This window comes from Cataglyphis hispanica, chromosome 2 (assembly GCF_021464435.1).
Source record: "Cataglyphis hispanica isolate Lineage 1 chromosome 2, ULB_Chis1_1.0, whole genome shotgun sequence".
In the NCBI taxonomy this organism is placed as follows: Eukaryota; Metazoa; Arthropoda; class Insecta; order Hymenoptera; family Formicidae; genus Cataglyphis; species Cataglyphis hispanica.
Genome location: NC_065955.1, coordinates 3011360 through 3032289, shown reverse-complemented (window position 1 = coordinate 3032289; position 20930 = coordinate 3011360). Strand labels below are relative to the sequence as shown.

Genomic DNA, 20930 nt, shown 5'->3' with positions numbered 1-20930 from the left:
TCAATAAACATTTTATTTTTTATTCAATAAAACAGCGTTTATTTAAATTTTAACTTAATAAAGAAGGAACAATTTATTATATTAATAACATTTTTTGTAAATAAAATAGGTTCCGGAGTAGAAAAGAGAAGTCAAATGCACCATCGAGTGTATCGAAAGCCCGATTTCCCAGGATCTTTCGAGGGCGCCGAGAATAAAGATAGGAGAGTGTCGCCTATCCAAGGAATGAACGTTGTCAGCAGATCACCGAGCAGTGGCCCGATCGTCTCGTCATCGACCAATACCTCGTCGTCCTCGAGCAGTGATATCTGGATCACCACGTCGGATCGCACGGTGACGAAGAGTCCGCGGAACGCGAAGAGCTCCGGCGCATCTACACCGATGGAGGACGCCGTGATCGGTTCGCTGAAGACGCTGATAGAGCCACCGAAGGACGGTACGCTCTCCAGACCCGGTAGCGCGCCGACTCGGGGCGAGGATTCGCTCACGGATGACATCATCCTGGACCCTCATCAACGATCCTTGTCGCTGCCAAAGTCCTTCCTGGCGCACAACACGGCGGACGGGTGAGTATTTGTGACTGAGTATACCTCTCGCATATTTCTCATCAACTTGTTCGCGGATAGAGAAACGAGAGAGAAGATAGAAATGGTGAATCGTGATAGCCACGTCTCGCCTGATCGAACGAACTGACGGAGGCAATTTCGAGGCAAGTGGTCGGCGAATTGATTCGCCTTAAATATTAGTACGCGGCCGCGTTCGTTTAAATCTTGCGGTGCAGTTTATTGGGTTGCCGGGCTACCATGCCGCGCGCGAGGTCGATTGCACTGGTAATTGGCTCTCCTGGATCGAAATCCTGTCGGGTATTCCATTATACGTGCTCTGCATACGCGAGTACCAGAAGACGGCTTACCCTTGCCAGCCTTGGGATTAGATTTAAGCCTTAGATGCGAATGTTGCGCAATTGCGCACGCATTTATTAGCAAGCTACTTGAAATCGATATTATAGCGTACTGTAGGTTATAACATTTATTAGATATGCGATATGATACTGATAAAAATGCAGCTACAGATTTATTTTGAATGTATTGATTTCTATAAATATTAAAATTTAATTTTTTTTTCAATAATATTTCAAAATAAAGTATAAAAAGTTGAACATTATAGATAGATCAGATTAAATAAAATATTAGACTTGATATGTCATAAAAAGATTTTCATAAAATAAGATTTTGATATAAAGAAATAGAAATGATCAAATATATATGTATTAGCGTTGAATAATATTTTTTTAATAGTGAATTTCTCATCGGCAAACATTTGCAAATAACATAGATATATTCAATATTGAATTCGTAAATATATTTGTTTACAAATTTTTACGCGAACCTATCAAAATATAATTAAAATAAAAACGATTGAAGGAGAGAGATTATTCAAAAAGAGCTAAAGAAGCAGTGTTGCAAAATATTGCAGCTGACACTATATACATTTGACATTATATTATGACGTCATAATTACGTGCTAAAAGACATTCAGGGATGACAGCTCTGCGCGAGGCTGCGTTTGTTGTAAAATCAGCTCTGCGCTTTCATAAACGATACGTGCAAACTTTTCGATTAAACTGTCAAGATGTGAAGATTCTTGAACGCAACGCGTTCCTGACATCTCTTCTACGTATAGTTTTAGCGATAATCTGAAAGCATTTTTTTTCTTGACAGGAATCATTTTCCACTCGCTAATCACTCGATCACAAATGACGAAGAATTGAAACGTAACAGCTTTACTAATAGCGCGATCGCATGTCCGTGATATACAGCATAAATACATGCACCCGGCGGAAGTTGAGATGTTTGATTCTCTCCTGAACGCATTGCATTCGCGTATTCGCGTTAATTCTCGCGCTATTACCGTCGTCGTGTTTTGCATCATCCTGTTAGCCAGCTTCGTTCATTCGTGCAAATGCATGATAGATAGATCCTGGTGTACACTCTTGAAACTTGCCGTAGCTGGCATTGTCTGTCAATTTTCGATTTCAATCACGAATGCGAATGCCGTGTTGACTCGGAAAGACTAATTGATTTATTTGCAATTTTCCCACGACATAATTCTCTTTGTATATTGAAAAGATTTTTTAAAGAAAGATTTTTTTTGCGTTGTAGGACAGAGTCATTTCTCAAATCTTACCTAATCATCTGCCTGACAGCAGTGAATATGTGCAACACTGTAGTTTCTTCATCGTCGTAACAAAAATGTCGCATTCATAATAAATCTCGCGAGGATCTTTCTTTATTTGCTTTTGGAAATGCACGCGTAATGCGACGTAATCGCATCGTTCGACGAACCGGTTAAGCATGCGTGTAAACTCGCCCACACACGGCCCACGTGTGCCCGCAACATAAGGTGACAGAAATAATGATCGCGATTCTCGATCAACTGTCAAAAATCACGCGCAACACGGAGCATGTATTTATTTTTAGTCTTTCGAAGATGTTGCAAAAAATTGAGACTAATACAACGAATTAGATATATTAATTAATAATTTTCTTGAAAATTTTTAATTCTGTGTGATTTAAAACTTAGATTCGCGAACATTCAATTCTGATATGAGATGGAACGTAAATTGTTGTAAACATTGATCGTCTTTCGCAGAACTCTCCTGTCTGGTCGGTCGGTTCGCCCAGCATCAAACTTCCAAACTCGACATTATGTGCGCCGAGTTCCCGAACGTTTCTGAACACGATACTTAATCCAGTAAGCGCAAAGTTTCGCGACGCATAACTCCCTTCTTATTTTTAACCGTGAAAGATGAAAACTTTTGATCCGCTTCTCCGCGGAGCTTCTTGTTGTAGCGCAAATCGCACGCCCTTGAGTTCGTTGATGTAAAAGTCACGTTGGACATCCGTAAAGGATCGCGAGACGATGTGTGTCAGTTCCGCGATAATTTTCTCAGAAATGGAATATTTCTCAAATTAAGTAAGTTGAAATCGCTAAAGCCTTCACTTTTAATCTTTATCGAAGGATTAAATAATTCTAGAAAAAATAACAGACCTTCAGACTCTTCATCGTATCTAAGCCAAATTTGTAAAACATTTTTTACTATTTTATATTATTTTGTATTATTTTATTTTATTATATTTATACATACACACATATATTTAATATTATTCGCACATTTAACATGTCATAATATATTAAAAAATATTAATAGTTCGCGATATCGCAATCCGCGCGACAGATTGTTCATTTTGATAAATAGTAATATATTTAGATTACTATTTTTATTTATTAACTTTAGAGTAGCTACGGTACGTGATATAAATCATAGTACTCACGATAAATATCCCTTAATAAAAGTAGCGACTATAAATCGTATAAACTATACTGTCGGCAAGGAAACATATCGATCTTTATCTATGCCATCAAATCTCCACATCAATACGCGCTATAACTGACATTTATTAAATATTTATGGAGTATTATCTATCGTGTGAGAGATAACACATTTCGCTACGCCATAAAAGTGTCATCACTCGATGTAGCATCTCTCTCTTTAGGGTCTATCGGCTCCGCCTCGAGAACTTCTCTTAGTCGTTTTCACTCGTTTTCCGCCTTTCTTATTCGCTTTAAGAGAATTTTTTTTGACGAAAAAGCAAATACCAACGATTTCACGAGTCATAAATAATGAAAATTTCACAAAAGGCGCAATTAAAACTCTTAATAAAATGTATTCCCTTTTTTTATATTTTATAAGATATATTAAAAATACATCAGAGATACTTTATATATTTATTTCGAGGTTTCTTTTTAATTACTTTCATTACAATTATAAGTAAAATGTTGAATTCTTTTTAATTCGGCAATAATAGAAGTTTGAAAGAATTTTCTGTATTTATTGTCTTTTTGCACTCCCGTTATTTGATAAATTCACCATTAATCACGATGAAACGGCAGCAGCATCTTACAGTCGAGTAAAGCTTATTTGCGGCTCTAGCGACTTCCAAAAACGACACCTACGAAAATCTCGTATGTAGGCGAAGAAGACGATGACTCCTCGGTTACAAAGCTCGCGCCATATATTGACGTCGTTCACACCACGCTCGAAGTATTAATCTTGTAAGGGTCATAATTTGCGCGACAGGTGGTCGGTCGAATCTCAAGGCATCGATCGATTCCGATTAGAGACGAGAATTACCGTCTAATTGTTCATCGGGAATTAACGCCTTCTAGATAATCGTAATGCCCGCGTATTTTGTAAATTTACGATTATCGCATCTTGTCTTCGTAAGGTAACATATCGCTCCTTTGCAATTTGTCGAAAGAAATTGCGAATATTTTAGTGACGACAGAGCCATCAATTCAGCAAAATTTATTTCATACGAGATACTCAAGTTAAATTACTTTTGGGGACACGAATATATAAAATATTGAGCGAGATTTTATCACTGGAAAAAAGTGGTCTCCGAAGTATGATTGTTAAAAAAAAAAAAAAAAAAAAAAAAAAAAAAACAGAAGAAATCGATTGATCAACTTTAATTGATTTTTTCAAAGCTAATACAGCCGGACTCGTGCGGCTATAAAATTCATTGTTCCACTTTTTGAATATATAGGTAGTGCAATCTACGCGAAATGTTATATATGAAACGCAAATTGCAAACTGTCGTATTAAAAGCGCTTGAAATGATGGATGGCGCTCGCGCTCTTCAATATCGCCATTCACGTTATATTGGGAACTTCATCGCCCGCATCCCTACTTCCTATTGCCGCTAATTTTCTTTGGTTCATACCGCTGAATCTGAACGAGTATCGATTTCGCAATCGCACGTGTCCATTCACACACGTAATTGGGACGGCATTATACTTGATACACTTGAAAGCGCAAACCGCGTGTTTCGTGTCAAAGTCAAACGGCGATTTCAACTCGTCAGTTTGATATTTGTAGTGCGATTTTTGCATTAATCACTTCAAAGGCGAGCATTAAGTTTGTAAATATCATCTTTTATATCAAAAGAGAGAAGAGAGAGAGAGAAAAGAAATATTTCTTATCATTTTATTAATATTTATCTCATAATATTAATTGAAAATATTTTGCATAATTGTCACAATAATTATACGTTAATTTCTCTAAGAAAAAAGTCACTGCAAAATTTAAAATGACTTGGAATTAAAATTAATTATTTTTCTTTTATTATTCGAATGCAGCAAATATTATCTTCAAGGGAAAAACAAAAGGTTTTTTAAATTATGATATTTGCGATATTTTTTAACTCTTTTGTGGTCTGCGCATTGATAATCGATAGTAACGATACTTCGACGAAAACAATCTGTTAGATCGGGAGTTGTGTTTCAAATACGAATTATTTGATCGCATTACATCTGCGATAACAACAATCGATTTTGTTTACGATACTATGTATCACGAGAAGATGCGACGATAAGTGTCATTAAGTGAATCAAGTTTTAATAAATTTCCTTTGCATCTCCGTTGAATCGGATAAGCGCGCTTTAGCCTCTGACGTTTTCGCTATATGCAAAGAGCATTAAATTATGCGTGGTCAACGTACTTTGCTTTAATACTGACAGATACTGACAGATACTGTTGTTTGTGTCGATATGCCTCAGAAAAATCTATTAAAATTAATTATTATATTTTTTTAATAATATCTATTTAAATTATTAAAATTTGATTATTTAAATAATTTTAATAGGTAATATTTTTATTTTAATTATTTTTACAGAGAATTATCTTTTTATATAACTGCAATTATAATATCTAAAATTTGTTAAATCGTTTTATTACGAATAATAATAAATGTATCACACATACGCAACACACAACACGCACACATACGCAATGTATCCATAATAAGATCATTTAATTAAAAATGTTTACATAAGGAATATAGACATCTTGTATATATACAATAGATTTTACGATTTTAGTTCTGACAATTGTTAAAATGTAACGAGACAAACGTTCAATTTAACACATAATAAAATTTACTTTTGCTTATTTAAAATTTGCAATAGAATCCGAAACATGCACACGCACAGAATTCTCTATCTCTTTACATAGCAAACAGAATTATTATTATAAATATTCTAAATAGAATAGAAATTTGTCTTGGCTATTTTTTTGTCGTCATTTATAGCTCGTTCAAATTAACATTCTGGAGAGAGATTATCGCGTGTGTGCAACTTTCGTAACGGTGAACGAATGCGGCACAACTGTGCGAAATTTTGATTCGTCAAACCTTTTATCTCGCAGCGAATCGTCCGAACGACGAGTGAGGAATTTCGAAAGTGCGAAAACACGGACAAAACGCCATTATTCCACCATCATCTGCCCCGCGAGCGCAATTAGGCTCAAGCAACGTTTCTTTCGTATCTTGACATACGATAGAGCGAAACCAACACTCGGATGTTTCAACCGCGAAGAACGGTCGAACTAATTGCAACTGCGTAATTATTGCGCTTCGAAAACACCGACACCGTCATTGGAGTCCGGAACGGAGGGCTAGGAGTTATCAGCCTCCAGGATGAAAATCATTAATGCTCTCCCTTGAACGCTCGGGCATCTCTTACCGTTCGTTTCTCATCATCGCGTGATTTCCGAAGCGAAATACGACGGAAGAAATGGCGTGGACGCGCGTAGCTCATTATTTTCGCAATCACGTTCCCGATAAATTACACATTGCGGGAATCGCGCGTAGCTCGATGCATTTCGAACGCGCTCGCGAGGAGCATTATTGTTATCGTTGTTGCCAAGAGGCGAGATAAAAAAGTTCATCGCTCAAAGCGACGCGCGCACAAAAATAGGACGAATTATTCGTCGCAATTAATTCCGCTGCTCGCGCGGCACATTCGTTACGGCGAAATGACGGATGTGCGCACGAGCGGCAATCTTCGGTCGCGAGAGAGTCTCGGCTCGTGCTCTCGCTTCTGCTCGCGTCCCGTTGCCTCAATTATTCATCGGCTCGCACGTATTACACTCGCCGAGAACTTTACCGAACGTCCTCGTCCATTTGTCGATGTTTCGCTTGCGGAAGTCTGCTTCTTTTTTTTGTTACCCTCTTCCTGCGAATGACGTCCAAGAAAAGTGTTCGAGCGATGCTTGTCGATATTTTTTGTTGCAACGGAACAATGTACACAATGTTTATCGCGACGTTTCCGTTCTTTATTTCCCTGTAACGAATCGAGACATGTTTTCCTTTTAATTTCGCAGAACATTCGCAGAACTTCATTTGCATTGCGTCTCATATAAGAGCCGTTAAAATTAAGAATCACATTGAATAAAAAATTGCTTACATATCGCGATCGTATTTTTTATTTTCGGTAAAAAATCAGAAAAAAATTGAATATATCAAGTGACGCATAGATTCATTTCAAATGCGATAAGTTATTGCAATATTAATAGAATAATGTTTTTAATTTAACAAAGATTAAATATATTAAATAAGACACAGGTTTAACAAAAAACTAGACACAGTGTTACAAAGTAAGGGCAATTTTTTTCTCTTTTAAGCGGATTTTTCTCCATTGGACAGAACTTTAAGCGGATTTCAAGGGGAGGTGCTCATATATAACAGCTAACCCTAAACTAGATTTATGCTCATTTCACGAATATGTCCGTAAAACTTTTATGTGTCAACTCGACGCATAATGAGACGGAATAATAGTAAGAATTCTCAGCGACATTTGAGCGAATTCATAAGCTATGCGGCAATAAGTGCAATTATACTTTTCATTGAACGCGTTAACCCATTAGCTTATCATTCTCGACGTCGTAAACTGAGACTATGAAAAATGCCATGTGAGGAATTTTGATTTTATACATTTTCTCTCTAACATTAAATAATTGTAAACTAAAGATTAGAAAACTCATTACGAAATAATAAGTGTATTAATGCAACAGAAATCACTATATTTTGACAACTGTCGGCATTTTAAAACTTTGATAAAAAAAAAGAAGTAGAAAAAACATATTTCGAATTAATTCAGAAATTTTAGATCTCCGAAAGATGATATAAATTTTATAAATTATTCTGCATGTTTCTCTTTGCAATTTCATGAAGAGTTATATACGCCGTCTTGGAATTCGTTGTTTTTTTTTAGATATTCTGATTGCACAATGCACTAAAATTTTGTGTATTACAAATTTCGTGACAGATAAAATACTCAACATTCCGATGATCGTCACGCGCGAATTTATCTTTATAGTTTGGAAAATTTTTGCGTTATTCTATGCTGGCTGCCAAATATGTTATCAGAATTAAAGCGGTGAGTGTGACGCCTCGCGTGGATTATGCATCGGCCGAAAGTTTGTATATTCGTGTAGATGTGCGTTGAATTCCGCAGTGGTCATCAATTAGTTAAAGCTACTGCTCGTCCCCGGTGTTTCACCCAGTCCAATACACGATCGAACCGAATCGAAAGGGATGAAGCGTTTTCCACCCCCTCGTACACCCACGTTCCCTCTTATCCGAATTCCCTGAATTGTTAAACACAGGCCGCCCAGGACGTTTAGCACATCGTCCCACAAGTTACGCCTTCTGTTTAACAAGGATAAACAAAGACAGAGACAAATAATTGTAAGACTGTGTATATAGCATGGCGAGTAAATGAGATTACGCAGTGTAATCGCGTTTTAAATTAAATGCTTGTTCATTAACATACTTGCGCTTGTTTCGACTGACTTTGTTAATCGTTGCAGCATGCGGTTACTCTTATATTAAATTGCTATTTTTGCCACGAGTTTATAAAAGAGTATAAATTCGCTCGATAAGAGGATCTTTAATCCTACTCGCTTACCTTTACTATATATGCTTAGATTCCTGCTTAGTTTCCTGTATGAGCAATCGCGTAAATTGTTTTCAGACTATGAAACATAGAGAGTAAATACGCGTGAAACGATTCCTTCACGGGATGCAAATTGAAATGTAGGAGAGCGAGCTCTTCTTATCTTAAATCCAAATTCACTTGAAACGTTCTCTATTCTCGTAGCTTTTGAAGGATCAATTTTGTACGATGTAACTTTGGTGAAACGAAACAGATTCCTTTCGAGGAGAATCAAGGAGAGGAAGCTTTTTCGAACATTGAATTTATATGTGAGAAAAACAGAAATGGTTTTATGGTGCTATTCGACGGGTTCATCGAGCACAAAAGGGTCTGACAATGCGATTTGACGAATTCGCTCAAGCACCCGGTAAATGTGCCTGGAGATAATCTCTTTGGAAAGCAATCGCGAGAAAATATCCGTCAGCTCGGACAGAAGGATTCTTTCTGTCATACAATCTCGATAATCGTATGTGCCTTCGAGCGCCTTCGCGGAAAATGCAATTAAACCGCAGTGGAGTAACGGAGTAAGAGTTTTACACCATCATTAATATTAAACGAGAAAGTTATCGTATCAAACGCTCCACCGCCGTCAAACTATAACGCAATAACGGAAAAGAGGAAAATTTTCTTATCGAAAATTCGCTACCGCCGGAAGTGAATAGACTTATCGTTCGTTTTACAATTTTTTATTTGCTTCTTATTTCGAACTTTTAATATGAAAATTCTTACGATAAGCATATTATCATTTTGGGTCTTTAAATATCTTCGTGAATATTTTAATAAATAAAATATTATATTTATTTATTATATATTTCATGCTAGAAGAGTTTAAGTTTCAACAATTATTCAATTAACTCTAATAGTTAATTCTGTATTGAGCTTAATTTCTAAAATTATTTGATATCTTTACGACAAATTTACACTTTATTAGGTTTAAATTAGACAGATTCGTATTGTTACCGGGCAACTGAAAAGAAAAAGAGTTAAAAAATGCTATTAACAAAATAAAATTTTTTTATTAGAAATTAAAAGTTCCCCTACAATTACAATTAGTATAGTCATCGAGTAGCAAATTGAGAAACACTGGCAGCGCGTGAAATCCATTTGACAACGCCCACGCATGCATACCTGCGGATACCAGCCAGCCAATATTAGCGATAAAGCGATCGTTGTGCGGCTTTGATCATCGGACACGGACATTCAAATCTGCACTCGTTGCGTTGCGATATGCAACTAATATAAATATACATTTGTGAAATGGAATCTTTCCACAAAGCTAAATCGCGTGATTTATATTTTCTATTCTTATTTACATTTATTTTATTATTCTTATTTACAGTTATTTTTAATATTTCTCTCACCCGCTCGCTTGAGAGTGATATGATCGCTTTATATTTATAATTTGCATTTAGGTCAACTGTATATTTTTTGTTAACTATTTTTTATATAGTTCAGTGAGTATCCAAGTACAGGTATTTAGAAATCGGTATATTATTTCACTGACAGATCGATATCCTATGGCGCGTAACGAGCGCACACAAATAAAAATTGTATCGTATAAAATTTATAACATTTTATTAAAATGTAACATTTTAAGATCATTCAAAATCCTTAGCCATGTGTCACTTTAACGATCGATTTCTATACTGTGACGAGCTGAGAGCTGAAACAGGTGTGAAACGTAACAAATTGAATTTTCCAGTTTAATCTCATCACGCGTATCGGTCGTCATGAGATTTCCATTCGAAACTCGACTATCAGATTGTTTACGCCGCAGGCATCGTGATATAAAAAAGAATAAATACTTTTTTCGAGCACATTTAATCTTTATTATTATTTCTTCTATAATTTTTATAATCATCGAATCGTTTTCAATATTTATGCTGATTTTCTTCATTGATACAACACAACGAAATCTGGCAGAAAATATAGTTTCGAGCGACTCAAGCGTATATATAATATATCGCGCGACAAAGGAATGCGAACGCAATTCTCTCGTGTTGATCTCGCGCGTCGTGATTCATAAACCTGTCGGTCCATTATCGAGCATCCCACGTGACTAATCGATGGCCGTCGCCTCTGTAGAAGAGCCACAATTATACTCTATCTAGCCGCGCGTCGCCATTCGCGTATTAAATTGATCAAATTGTATCGGGCGTGATCCGCTTGGTGCGCTGAAAATAAAGGGCACCGGGTCGAACCCAGCCCGGGCGCCCTTTAAGGGCACATCTTGCGGCGCGAGTCGATTCGCGGGCAGCGCAAACTCCGTCTCGCGCGATCAAAAGAGCGGGATAGCCAAGAGCATGCTCTCCGTCTGACCGCTCCTCGGGTACCTTTCTTTTCTCCCCTTCGTCTCGAAGAGGAAGAAGGGAGCAAGCAGCAGCAGCAGCAGCAGCGGGCGGTCGGCGAACCGGCTCGATCATTCCGAAGGTGCAACGCGCGGCGCATCGCGGGACGCGCGGCACGTCACCGGCTTAGCAGAGCGCTGCAATCGACGAAGGCAGTACGCCGCGTGCCGCCGTGCTGATAGCACATGCTGTCCTCGTCGTCGTCGTTGTCATTGTCGTTGTCGTTGTCGTTAGATTGTCGTCGGTAGATTGCCGCCGTCGTTATCGTTGTTGTCGTTAGATCGTTGTATATCTCGCCGTCGATACTTTTGACACATTCGTCTGCGCATTCGCGTTCGCGCATTTTGTTTACCGTTCACGTCCGCGCATTTTCGAGCGCCGCGTGTCAGCGCGCAAATCCGGATCGGCGGTCGTAAATCGATTGAGTGTCGATGACAGATTTGTGCGTAAACGCGGTCAATCGTCTATGAAATCGGATGATGAATTTTCTGGTATATCTTGTTAAAAAATAACTTCCACAACATTACGTCGATCTTTAACGGTGAATGAATCTCCCGCGAAATCGTGTTATCTCGAAAGGATACTCTTATAATTTCTCGATATTTTTAATGCAAACTGTATTAATTATTTCTTCTCACATTCTCTCTTCTATGCAGCCACGACGTATTAAATAATATAAAAATATCGCAGATATTTTTGGCATACAAAAAAGGGAGAGATTCGTCAAATTATTGCACAGGAGCGTTGCGATATATATTAAAACTATCTGGCTACAAATAAAGCATTTCACAAATTACACCGCGTAATGCAAATTTAATTTGTAGCACGATATATATAAAGGCCGAGAGCGTCATTTAGCGCGTGCGCGCGCCAGTTTTTCTCTCGTCCACCGACATTTCCGGCCTCGTTGAGACCCACGCAAAATTATATCGCACCCACCTTCGTTAATTGCAGCGAGGTCACCGGATTTAGAACAGACATTCTGCGCCCCGTGTAGCTTCGGCATAAAAGAAAAAGAGGAAAAGCCGAGATAAATTTTAAATTTATCTCCGAACCGATATCACGTTCTGCTAATGACATTTTCATCAGTCGAAAAATATTTTTAATTTATTATTTGAGTTTTTTCGTGAACGATGATCACGGAAAGATTGAGCAAGGGTTCACCATCATAGACGCGTACGCGCCTGTACACACGTCGACCTTGAATAATCGAAAATACTTTTGTATGATCCATTGAGTGGAGTGGGTCGATCGGTGGCAGGCACCACGCGAGATTCTCGCAGAAGACTCGCTCACCTTCGGTCCAGTTCGATTCGAGAATCCGCCAGGTACACTACCCAATTCTTCGTTCGCCTGTACTCTCGAGTATCTTCTTTCTGGAATAAATTTTTGGAGTAGAAATTCGGAGAAAAATTTATATGTGAGAATGTTGTTTTATTAAATTTTTATTTCTCGAGACAATTCCTTTTGTTTCTAGAATAAATTTTTGAAGTAGAGAAATTCAGAGAGAAATTTATATACGATCGATATTTTATTTATTATTATATAGTATTTATTTATTTATTATTATGATATAGATCATCTATATTTATATTTAATTGTAAATTATTAGCATTCTTCGAAAAATATTGCTTAGATAAATAAATGATAATTTTTTTTAATTATTATAACAAACAATCATGAAGTATTATTCTAAAACAATCTGGAGAATAAAAAATTTTTGAATGACACAAAAAAGATGACAATTAAATTTTTGACATTTCTTGATTATATAGAGAAATATTATTTTATTGAAAAGTAATATCAATGTTTTATTCCTAAATTATTTCTCGATATAATCAAGAATAGAGAAGCAATTTTGGAGCAAAACGTTAGTAATTCATTCGCGGTATAATGAAACGGCATATTAAATGAATACAAAAGCAAGTCCTGCCAGGCCGGAAGTCACTCGTGGAAAACAACGATAACTCGTAACGTAACCGAGCCAATAAAATTTCTAAACGACCGCGATTAATCATCCCCTGGGGGAATACAACGGAGAATTCTCGCAGGAAACCTGCTCACCTTCGTCAAGATCCGCGGATCTCGCCGCTGGATCTTCCGCTCACGCGAACTCGAAGAGTTCCTCTTCTTCCTCTCGGGTCGTGCTAGTCAGATGCGGCGCGGGAGGAAACGCGGATTCTGGATCCTCGCGACACCGCTTGGTGCTTCCCGTTATTTATCGCGTGAGATAAATTATTGGCTTAATTAAGCGAGACATGGCCGCAGAGTCTTTCTTGTTGCCTACCTGCAAGGTTACCTCGGCGATTTCTCTGATGGAAGTAATTTAGATACCATGCACTTTTCCCTTATCTCAGCAATTACCTCAATACTCTGACTTGAGCACTAACATCGACTGCATAAAATCTTTCAAAAATTTGGAGAAAAATATTTTTCGAATATATATAGTAACATGTTTTTCTTTTATCATAAATGATTTTTTTCTTTAAAAATATGTATATCCGCATTATTTGATAATATTTACAAGATATTCTCGAATTTATCTTTTCTGTTAACAGCCTTGCTTTTTTACATATAAATCGCCGAACGAAAATATTGGAAAAATGAAACAAACACTCAGATAATAGCTTCATTCAGATTCATTTAAGCGAAGTAATATTCACCATTGGGCGCCGGCTGAGAATTCCACAGATTACTTTGTTGTCGATTCTTCTTCAAAGCAAAAGCTCTCTCAATTTAACTGTCCTTAATTATTATTGGAGTGCCTCCGATCGCGAAATATTTATATCGATTACAATTCGCGAGAATTTCGCCAATCCCTCACACACAAAATTTTTATCTGTTACGAAAACTCATTCATTCTGTCCACTCTTTATGATTCTATCTGATTCTCAAGGGTATTATTTTGTTATCAGCTGACTATTTGAAATTTAAATTATATACACGAGTGTCACTTGAAATCGCTTATATAATCCTTTGGATCACGTTATTGAACTAATTATTTTATTACCAGATAAAACGACATTTTATCTCCTTGATTGTGTAAAACAAGCGAAATCTTGTTGAAGACAAAGTAAAGCCACGGGGGAGTAATATTAGTATTGTGTTATATAAGATACACATACAAAATGTAAAATTCTTGTGTACTCCACGTGTTCCACGAGGCCGATGGGACAAATCAATGTGTGAACACAGTGTATGAAATAGGCCTCGTCGTGGACAGTGAAATGAGTGAGAAAGGTATAGTGCCGTTGAAGAATCGAGAAAGGGTGAGCGGAAGTACGTTTTGGAGACACAGCTGGCACTGTTCCGCCTACTTGCCGACCGAATCTTCTTTCACAAGACTCGCTAACCCAGTTCGCAGTTGGGAAAACATGGCGCGGGCTAAAATCGACAAGTAAGATCATCTATACCACTTATTTTGATTAATAACAGAGAAGATGTTGTTTATTTTCTAATTACGTGCAAGTAAAAATATTTAATTTAATTTAACAAAGTCTTTGATAACGAACTTGTCGGAGACAAAAGGTACTTTGTGTATTCTTCCTTTCATAGTTATTTTTCATTAAGAAACGGTTGAATTTTCCACATTGAAGAATTATAAATAACGCTTATAAAATTATAATCTCTTAAACGTTACATGTGCATTTTTATAAGATTTAAAAAAAACAATATATATATATATATATATAATATTTACATGTAGTTAACAATATCCATTACATGAATCAAAGTATTTCTTCTACTCATTTTCTTTCATATCTATTTTACCGAGAATATCTCTATTCGATCGGATAAAAATTTTTAATTTAATATCCGTCGAAATATTATACGCATGTTATTATATTCTGCTATTTTTCTTTTTTCGATATACATTTTTTTCTTTTGTTATCAGTAGATGCTTCTGCTTTTTTATCGTTAGATATATTGAGATGGTTGATGCATTCGTATTTTAATATTTCGAGATATGAAATTGAGAAAATGAATATCTAGAATGATCTTCACAAACTTTACAATGTTCATTTTAATAATAAAATTATAATTAATTTGAATTCGGTTTTTGTTAGACAGATCATTATTTGCCACAGCTGTTTAACATTTCGCATTAACTTTAATGATAAATATTTTGACTAATCTAAATTTAAATTTTCCCCACGGAATAAATATTGTAAGAGATTATTTGTAAAAGACTATTATTTATTATAACTATTTAATATCCAATTTGAAAACATATATTTAATTTATGCATTAATTATAACATTTACAAGCAAGTTTCTATCAGTTTGCAGAAATTATATCGAATTTATGCTTACTAACCAGAGTTCTCGAAACTCACGAGATATTATATATATATATATGTATATGTGCCTGATACATACATACGTATAATAATCACCAAATTCTCGTGCTATATCACGAGTAAATCGAAGCAACAAAATACAAATAGAACTTCAATTTTCCGTATGCTGGATTACCGATTAAACACCTATTAATATATACGCATGCGTTGAAATTCATCGAGCAGTAAACGTGCAAAAGTTACTGGGCGTCCAATATTAATTTAACAAGAGATCCATTAAAAAATCTCGCAACACGCGTAGTAGAAGTTCGATTGCGAATTAATAAATTGATAGCAATTGCAGCGCAGTTTTACAGCGGGCTGCGGACGTGTTGTTTTTGCAAATATACGTCCATTCCAAGTCACGTAAGTTCGGCGCCATAAATGCTATCGTCGTGTTACGCTTTTTTTTCCAGATAACTGTTTTTAAAACGAATACATCGTGTTATATAATTATGCACGCGCGTGGTTTACATACTTACTTCTCGTAGACAAGGAAAAAAAATCGTGCCTCGTGTGTCATGAGATAACTTTGTAAATGGAAGCGTATACGGGACATAATGCACGAGCAAGCCTCAGCTACCTTTATCAATTGTAATAAAATTTTTCATAATCAGAGCGAGGTAAAAGGCGGCGATTTAATATCGCACCGGACGAGTATTTCGTGTTTCTAACGTCGAACGAAGTGGTATCGATCGAGATAAAAATACACGCGAATTGCGCAGCGATCGCAAGCACTCGACTTGAACGCCCACGTACGCTTTAAACTATTTCTAGTAGTTTTGTTATTAAAATATTTATCTAAAGAGATATTCGAAACTAATTTTACATATTTAACAAGGTTATAAATATGTACAAATATTTATACAAATATTTATACAACATATTTCACATATATCCGTTTCTGAAAAAAATTTAGAAAAACTTTACTACAAGAAATAATCTAGATATAATGCATAACATATGCATGTTTTAAAATTATATATATATATATAGTTATTGTTATTTTATGATACAAACATGACAAAAAAAAACAATCCTTATAAAAGAAATAATAAATTTAAATGAATGAAAAATTTATTTATTCGAACAGCTGATCTTCATTATCAAGGAAGATTATTTAATCTTGTTTAATGGAATAGCGATTACAGCGTATGATCAAAATCGATCTCACCATCGACTTTTTCGCGTCTCTGAGACGCCTTGATCTTCTCTCGAATACACGGGTTCTCATGTGTCTGAAGCAGGTTCTTCCAGGACCAGTTTTTCTCGGCGCTGATAGTCATTTCTTCCTTCTCGCTTTTGTTGCGACATAGACAACAGACAACACAAGCCGGCCTTTTGGATAGCTACATTTTATTATATCGAGCATTTTCGATCCGAACCAGATATTATATGACAATTTTTCCCGCCGCATTATTTCCAGATGTCGAATCCCAAGTATTTACGAGATAGTCAACTCGAAACTTCAACTTACCTTCCGCGGCATTGCCGCGTTCGATAAGCTTCAGAATTTGTCAAATCTCTTCATATCAAGCCTCAATCCACGCACCAAATTGGATTTTTTGCGAGCGAAAAAAATGATACAAGGGATAATGTTTCCGAAAAAAATAACATTTCTAAATTTTCTTTATATATAATTTTCTTATATAAAAAAATAAGGATTTTTTCTTATAAAAAATCTAATAAGGATTTAAAGACATAATATTTGATGGCTCGATAGATCATGGATATAAGTAACACTTTTTTTTTAATATAATTCTTTTTTTATATTTCTTCTCATTTTGCTATAAATCTGTAGCAAAATATATTTTGTTCTACATGTCAGGAAATTTTCTCTCTGAAATTTTTCTGCGCATTCAATGTTACCATTGGAAGTACGTCAATATCGATTCTGTAGGATTCGCGACACGTAATTCGCTCCCACTGCATTCGTTTTCATATCTGAATAATGCATTTGGCGGATTCTTTTTGTTAATAAACGAAAATTGATTTATCGACAGTTGAATTTTCTAGATATAGTAAAGATTTAAAATTCTCATAAACGATTTGGATTCAAATAGCGTTCTGCGACGCTAGGTATACCTAAAGAAAAGCAACGGAAGAAGCGTACGTCTTGTTGTTCCGCACGTTAATTTTATGCACGTGTATATATGTGTATATATGCTGGCTATGTGTGTGTGTGCGGGTATGCGTATGCGACCCGAAGTTTCACCTTCGCACGAAACTCGAAACTGGCGAGGCTCACCACATCCTTCCCATGGTGGTTGGCAACCATTCACTGTCGCTTGCCATCGTCACGCACGACATACGCACACCACTGATTACTAGACATGTATATCCGGTCGTCCTGATATAACGCAGATATGCCGATAACACAAGAGACAACTCGTGATTTGATAAAATGTCGTGAGATCATACTGAAGATACAAAATAAATTTTTGGAAAATTTTTATATATAAAATTGAAGTATTAGCAATTGGAATTTTATGAATAAAGTTTAATTCTTTTGTTATCCGATTAAGTACAAAGATCTTAAATATATATTATTATATATTTAGTAGTAGTTATACATATTAAGTACAAAAATATATGAGATCGTAAATTATAAAAAATTTCAATCCAAGATTTCGAAACATTGAACTGAACACACTAAAAACAATCGTACAAGAATCAACTTGTATAATTTCTTATTAATTTCTTATTTAATTGTATAATTTCTTATTAAAAATAGTAATAATTTTTTAGATAAAATCTAAGATTAAATTAAAATCTATATAATCTTTTTATTATACATGTTTTCGTATGGAAGATGGAAAATGAAGAAAAGCAAAGGGAGATCAACTGAACGGCAATTTCCTTTCACTTCCGCTAATTACTGCTGGTAATTGTTATTCGAATGTAATTAAAGGGGTAAATAAGGGAAGACAGTAGAGTTAAATCAGGAGGAATTGTGACCGAGTTGTATGCGCGTCTCGCAGCATAATGGAGTGTATCCGCAATAGAAGCTTTGCCAAGATTTCGTGAGAGCCCTCAAAGTCCGGGTGGTTCTTGTTACCCCTTCTCTCTTTCTACCGGACTCCTCTCTCGATATATCGGGCAATTGTTAAAGAACTTTGTCATCCTCAACTACTTTACTGAGACGCGGCTGGCTCTCCGCACTTCCTTTCTCTCTCTCTCTCTCTCTCTCTCTCTCTCTCTCTCTCTCTCTCTTTCTCTTTCTCGAACATTGACACACAGAAGGAAATTATCGTCGCGCAAGTTTCCGGGAAACTTAATAAAGATTTATGACGGAAATTTAATAAGCACCTCGTTGCGCTAACAACTATGTACTACCATGACGATATTTGCGCCAGCAATTTACATGCAAAATATAGAAATACTCGATGTGCACCTTGCGCTTATCTGTATTCATAGTCATTGACATGTACGCAATACGACGAAGAATTATTATTAGCAGCGAAGAACTTATTACTGTGAGACTAGTTCTACACAGTTATATATATATATGGCGCGAAAAATTTCATATCTTTTAATGAAGTTGTAATTGATATTAGTGACACGTTTATAAAATAGGTCATATAGTAATATTGTCATTTATCCTTAATATTTTGCTTCTAAAAATCGTTTACGCTGTCTCAAAAAACTGTTATTGCAATCTCAATTTTGATTTAGAAGAAACGAATGTTCACGTACAAGGCACACGAAATGTTTACATTAATCGGAAAATATTTATAAATAACGATCAAGCCCTGCAATGACAAATGAGACGTGAAGGGGGGAATGGCAAGTTCTCTTTTATTTAAAAAAGAATTTTTAATGCGACTCGTAAAAAGCTAACCGAGTTTCTTTCGCAACGTGCGCATGGACTTGTGATTGCTCATCCGCAAAGGCGTATTGTCAAAGCATCCACACATTATCACTCAATCATTGTATTATCCCAAGCTATGGATAACATCGTTACTAGAAGCCGCAAAAATAACGTGAAATTTCTTATTTTTGGCACATTGCGTGCGTATCTCGGTGTGCTTTTTTTCATTTTTTTTTTTTTTTTGCTTTCTTTTCTACCATGAAAAGAGTCCCAACGCGACTACCGCGTGGATCCAATTTTCGATAAAGTTCCCGCCGGAATTTTCAACAATCCAACTCTTTTTTTCTCAAGATTATAACATCAAATTTTCTAAAATTCCCCCCAAAAAATTAATATTTAATCGTTAGTATTGATTGTACTTATTAATTTGCAAAAATGTATAAAGGATCAAAAGAGATAGTGATCAGTCTCTTAAATCAGACGAGAACGAATTTGTTCGCAGAATAGGCATAAAAATCATGTTGATTGCTTCACTAACGAAGCACAATGACGAGAATTCAACCGAGTTTACTGTACCGTACGGAAATTTCCGTCCGCGTAGATTGCAGATTCGTGAATTCGACCGTTTGCAATCGGCATCAGTTACAGCGGACTTCTCTCTTTCTCTATATTGTCCCTCGTTTGGCAATTAACGCCATGCTAACAAATCCGATATTACGTGTTCGTCCCTTTCAGAGAGCTCCAGAATGTTGCCGAGGGAGAACGAAATATGCCTCAGATAAAGGGTGATCAAAAAAATTCGCGCGTCAATTCTCTTCTCTTTGCATGCATCGACAATTCTATAAAAAATCGATTAAAATTCCTCAATGCTGTTGAATTAATTAGTAAAAAAAACACACACATATGTACAGAATCTCTTTTAAAAAAATCTTTCGATTTCATGCGTCTTATTTTTAATTTGAAAGAAGTATTAATCTAAAAACGTGATTTAACATTTTCGAATCCCTAAATCGCATTTCGGTAAAGAAGACACTTAACTTTAATTTTGCGAAATGAATTTTCATTTATCCGCAGTTGCCTCTTTTCTGCGAAATTCAATTCATTTCTCTCTATCCAGCCACGCTCATTTCGCACAAATGGAACAAACGGTATAAACCGATCGCGTTTATACGCTTCGCGAACACGACAACGATTTCACGAAGATAGAACTTAGGATCGCATCTTCTTCTTCGTGAACGCCAAGGACGATATCGGCCTTAACGATATCGTTAAGATTAACGATGCTCTGGTATTCCTCTCTCTGATGCTTAAGATTACCACCATAAGTCTTCCTTAGCAATCGCATTTGAGGCGTGCAACGGAAGAACGCGCCGTTCCGCAATTAGAACGCGTAATTGCATTGTTTTACGTTCGTAATTACGATCGCCGTGCATCTTTTCCACATAGTAAAAGGGTGTGTCCCAGGATACTCGCGCTAACATTAGCGACAGCAAGAGTAGTCCAAGTTACTTGCAACTTTTGCCCAACGTTTCTCTCACACTGTCATCGGATTTTTTTCAATAAATTTAATTTTTGAATTAAAAAAGATGATTGT

General features: G+C 36.1%; 1 protein-coding gene across 6 annotated transcripts in view; it reads left to right on the top strand.

Moving 5' to 3' along the window:
* Positions 1 to 20930, top strand: part of LOC126857908 (filaggrin) — a 117588-nt gene that overhangs the window by 58146 nt on the left and 38512 nt on the right. For all 6 annotated transcript variants that reach the window (XM_050607830.1, XM_050607806.1, XM_050607798.1 and 3 more), the window contains exon 10: positions 110 to 566. In XM_050607830.1, the coding sequence (XP_050463787.1) occupies positions 110 to 566 (457 nt within the window). The remainder of the gene's footprint in view (positions 1 to 109; positions 567 to 20930) is intronic.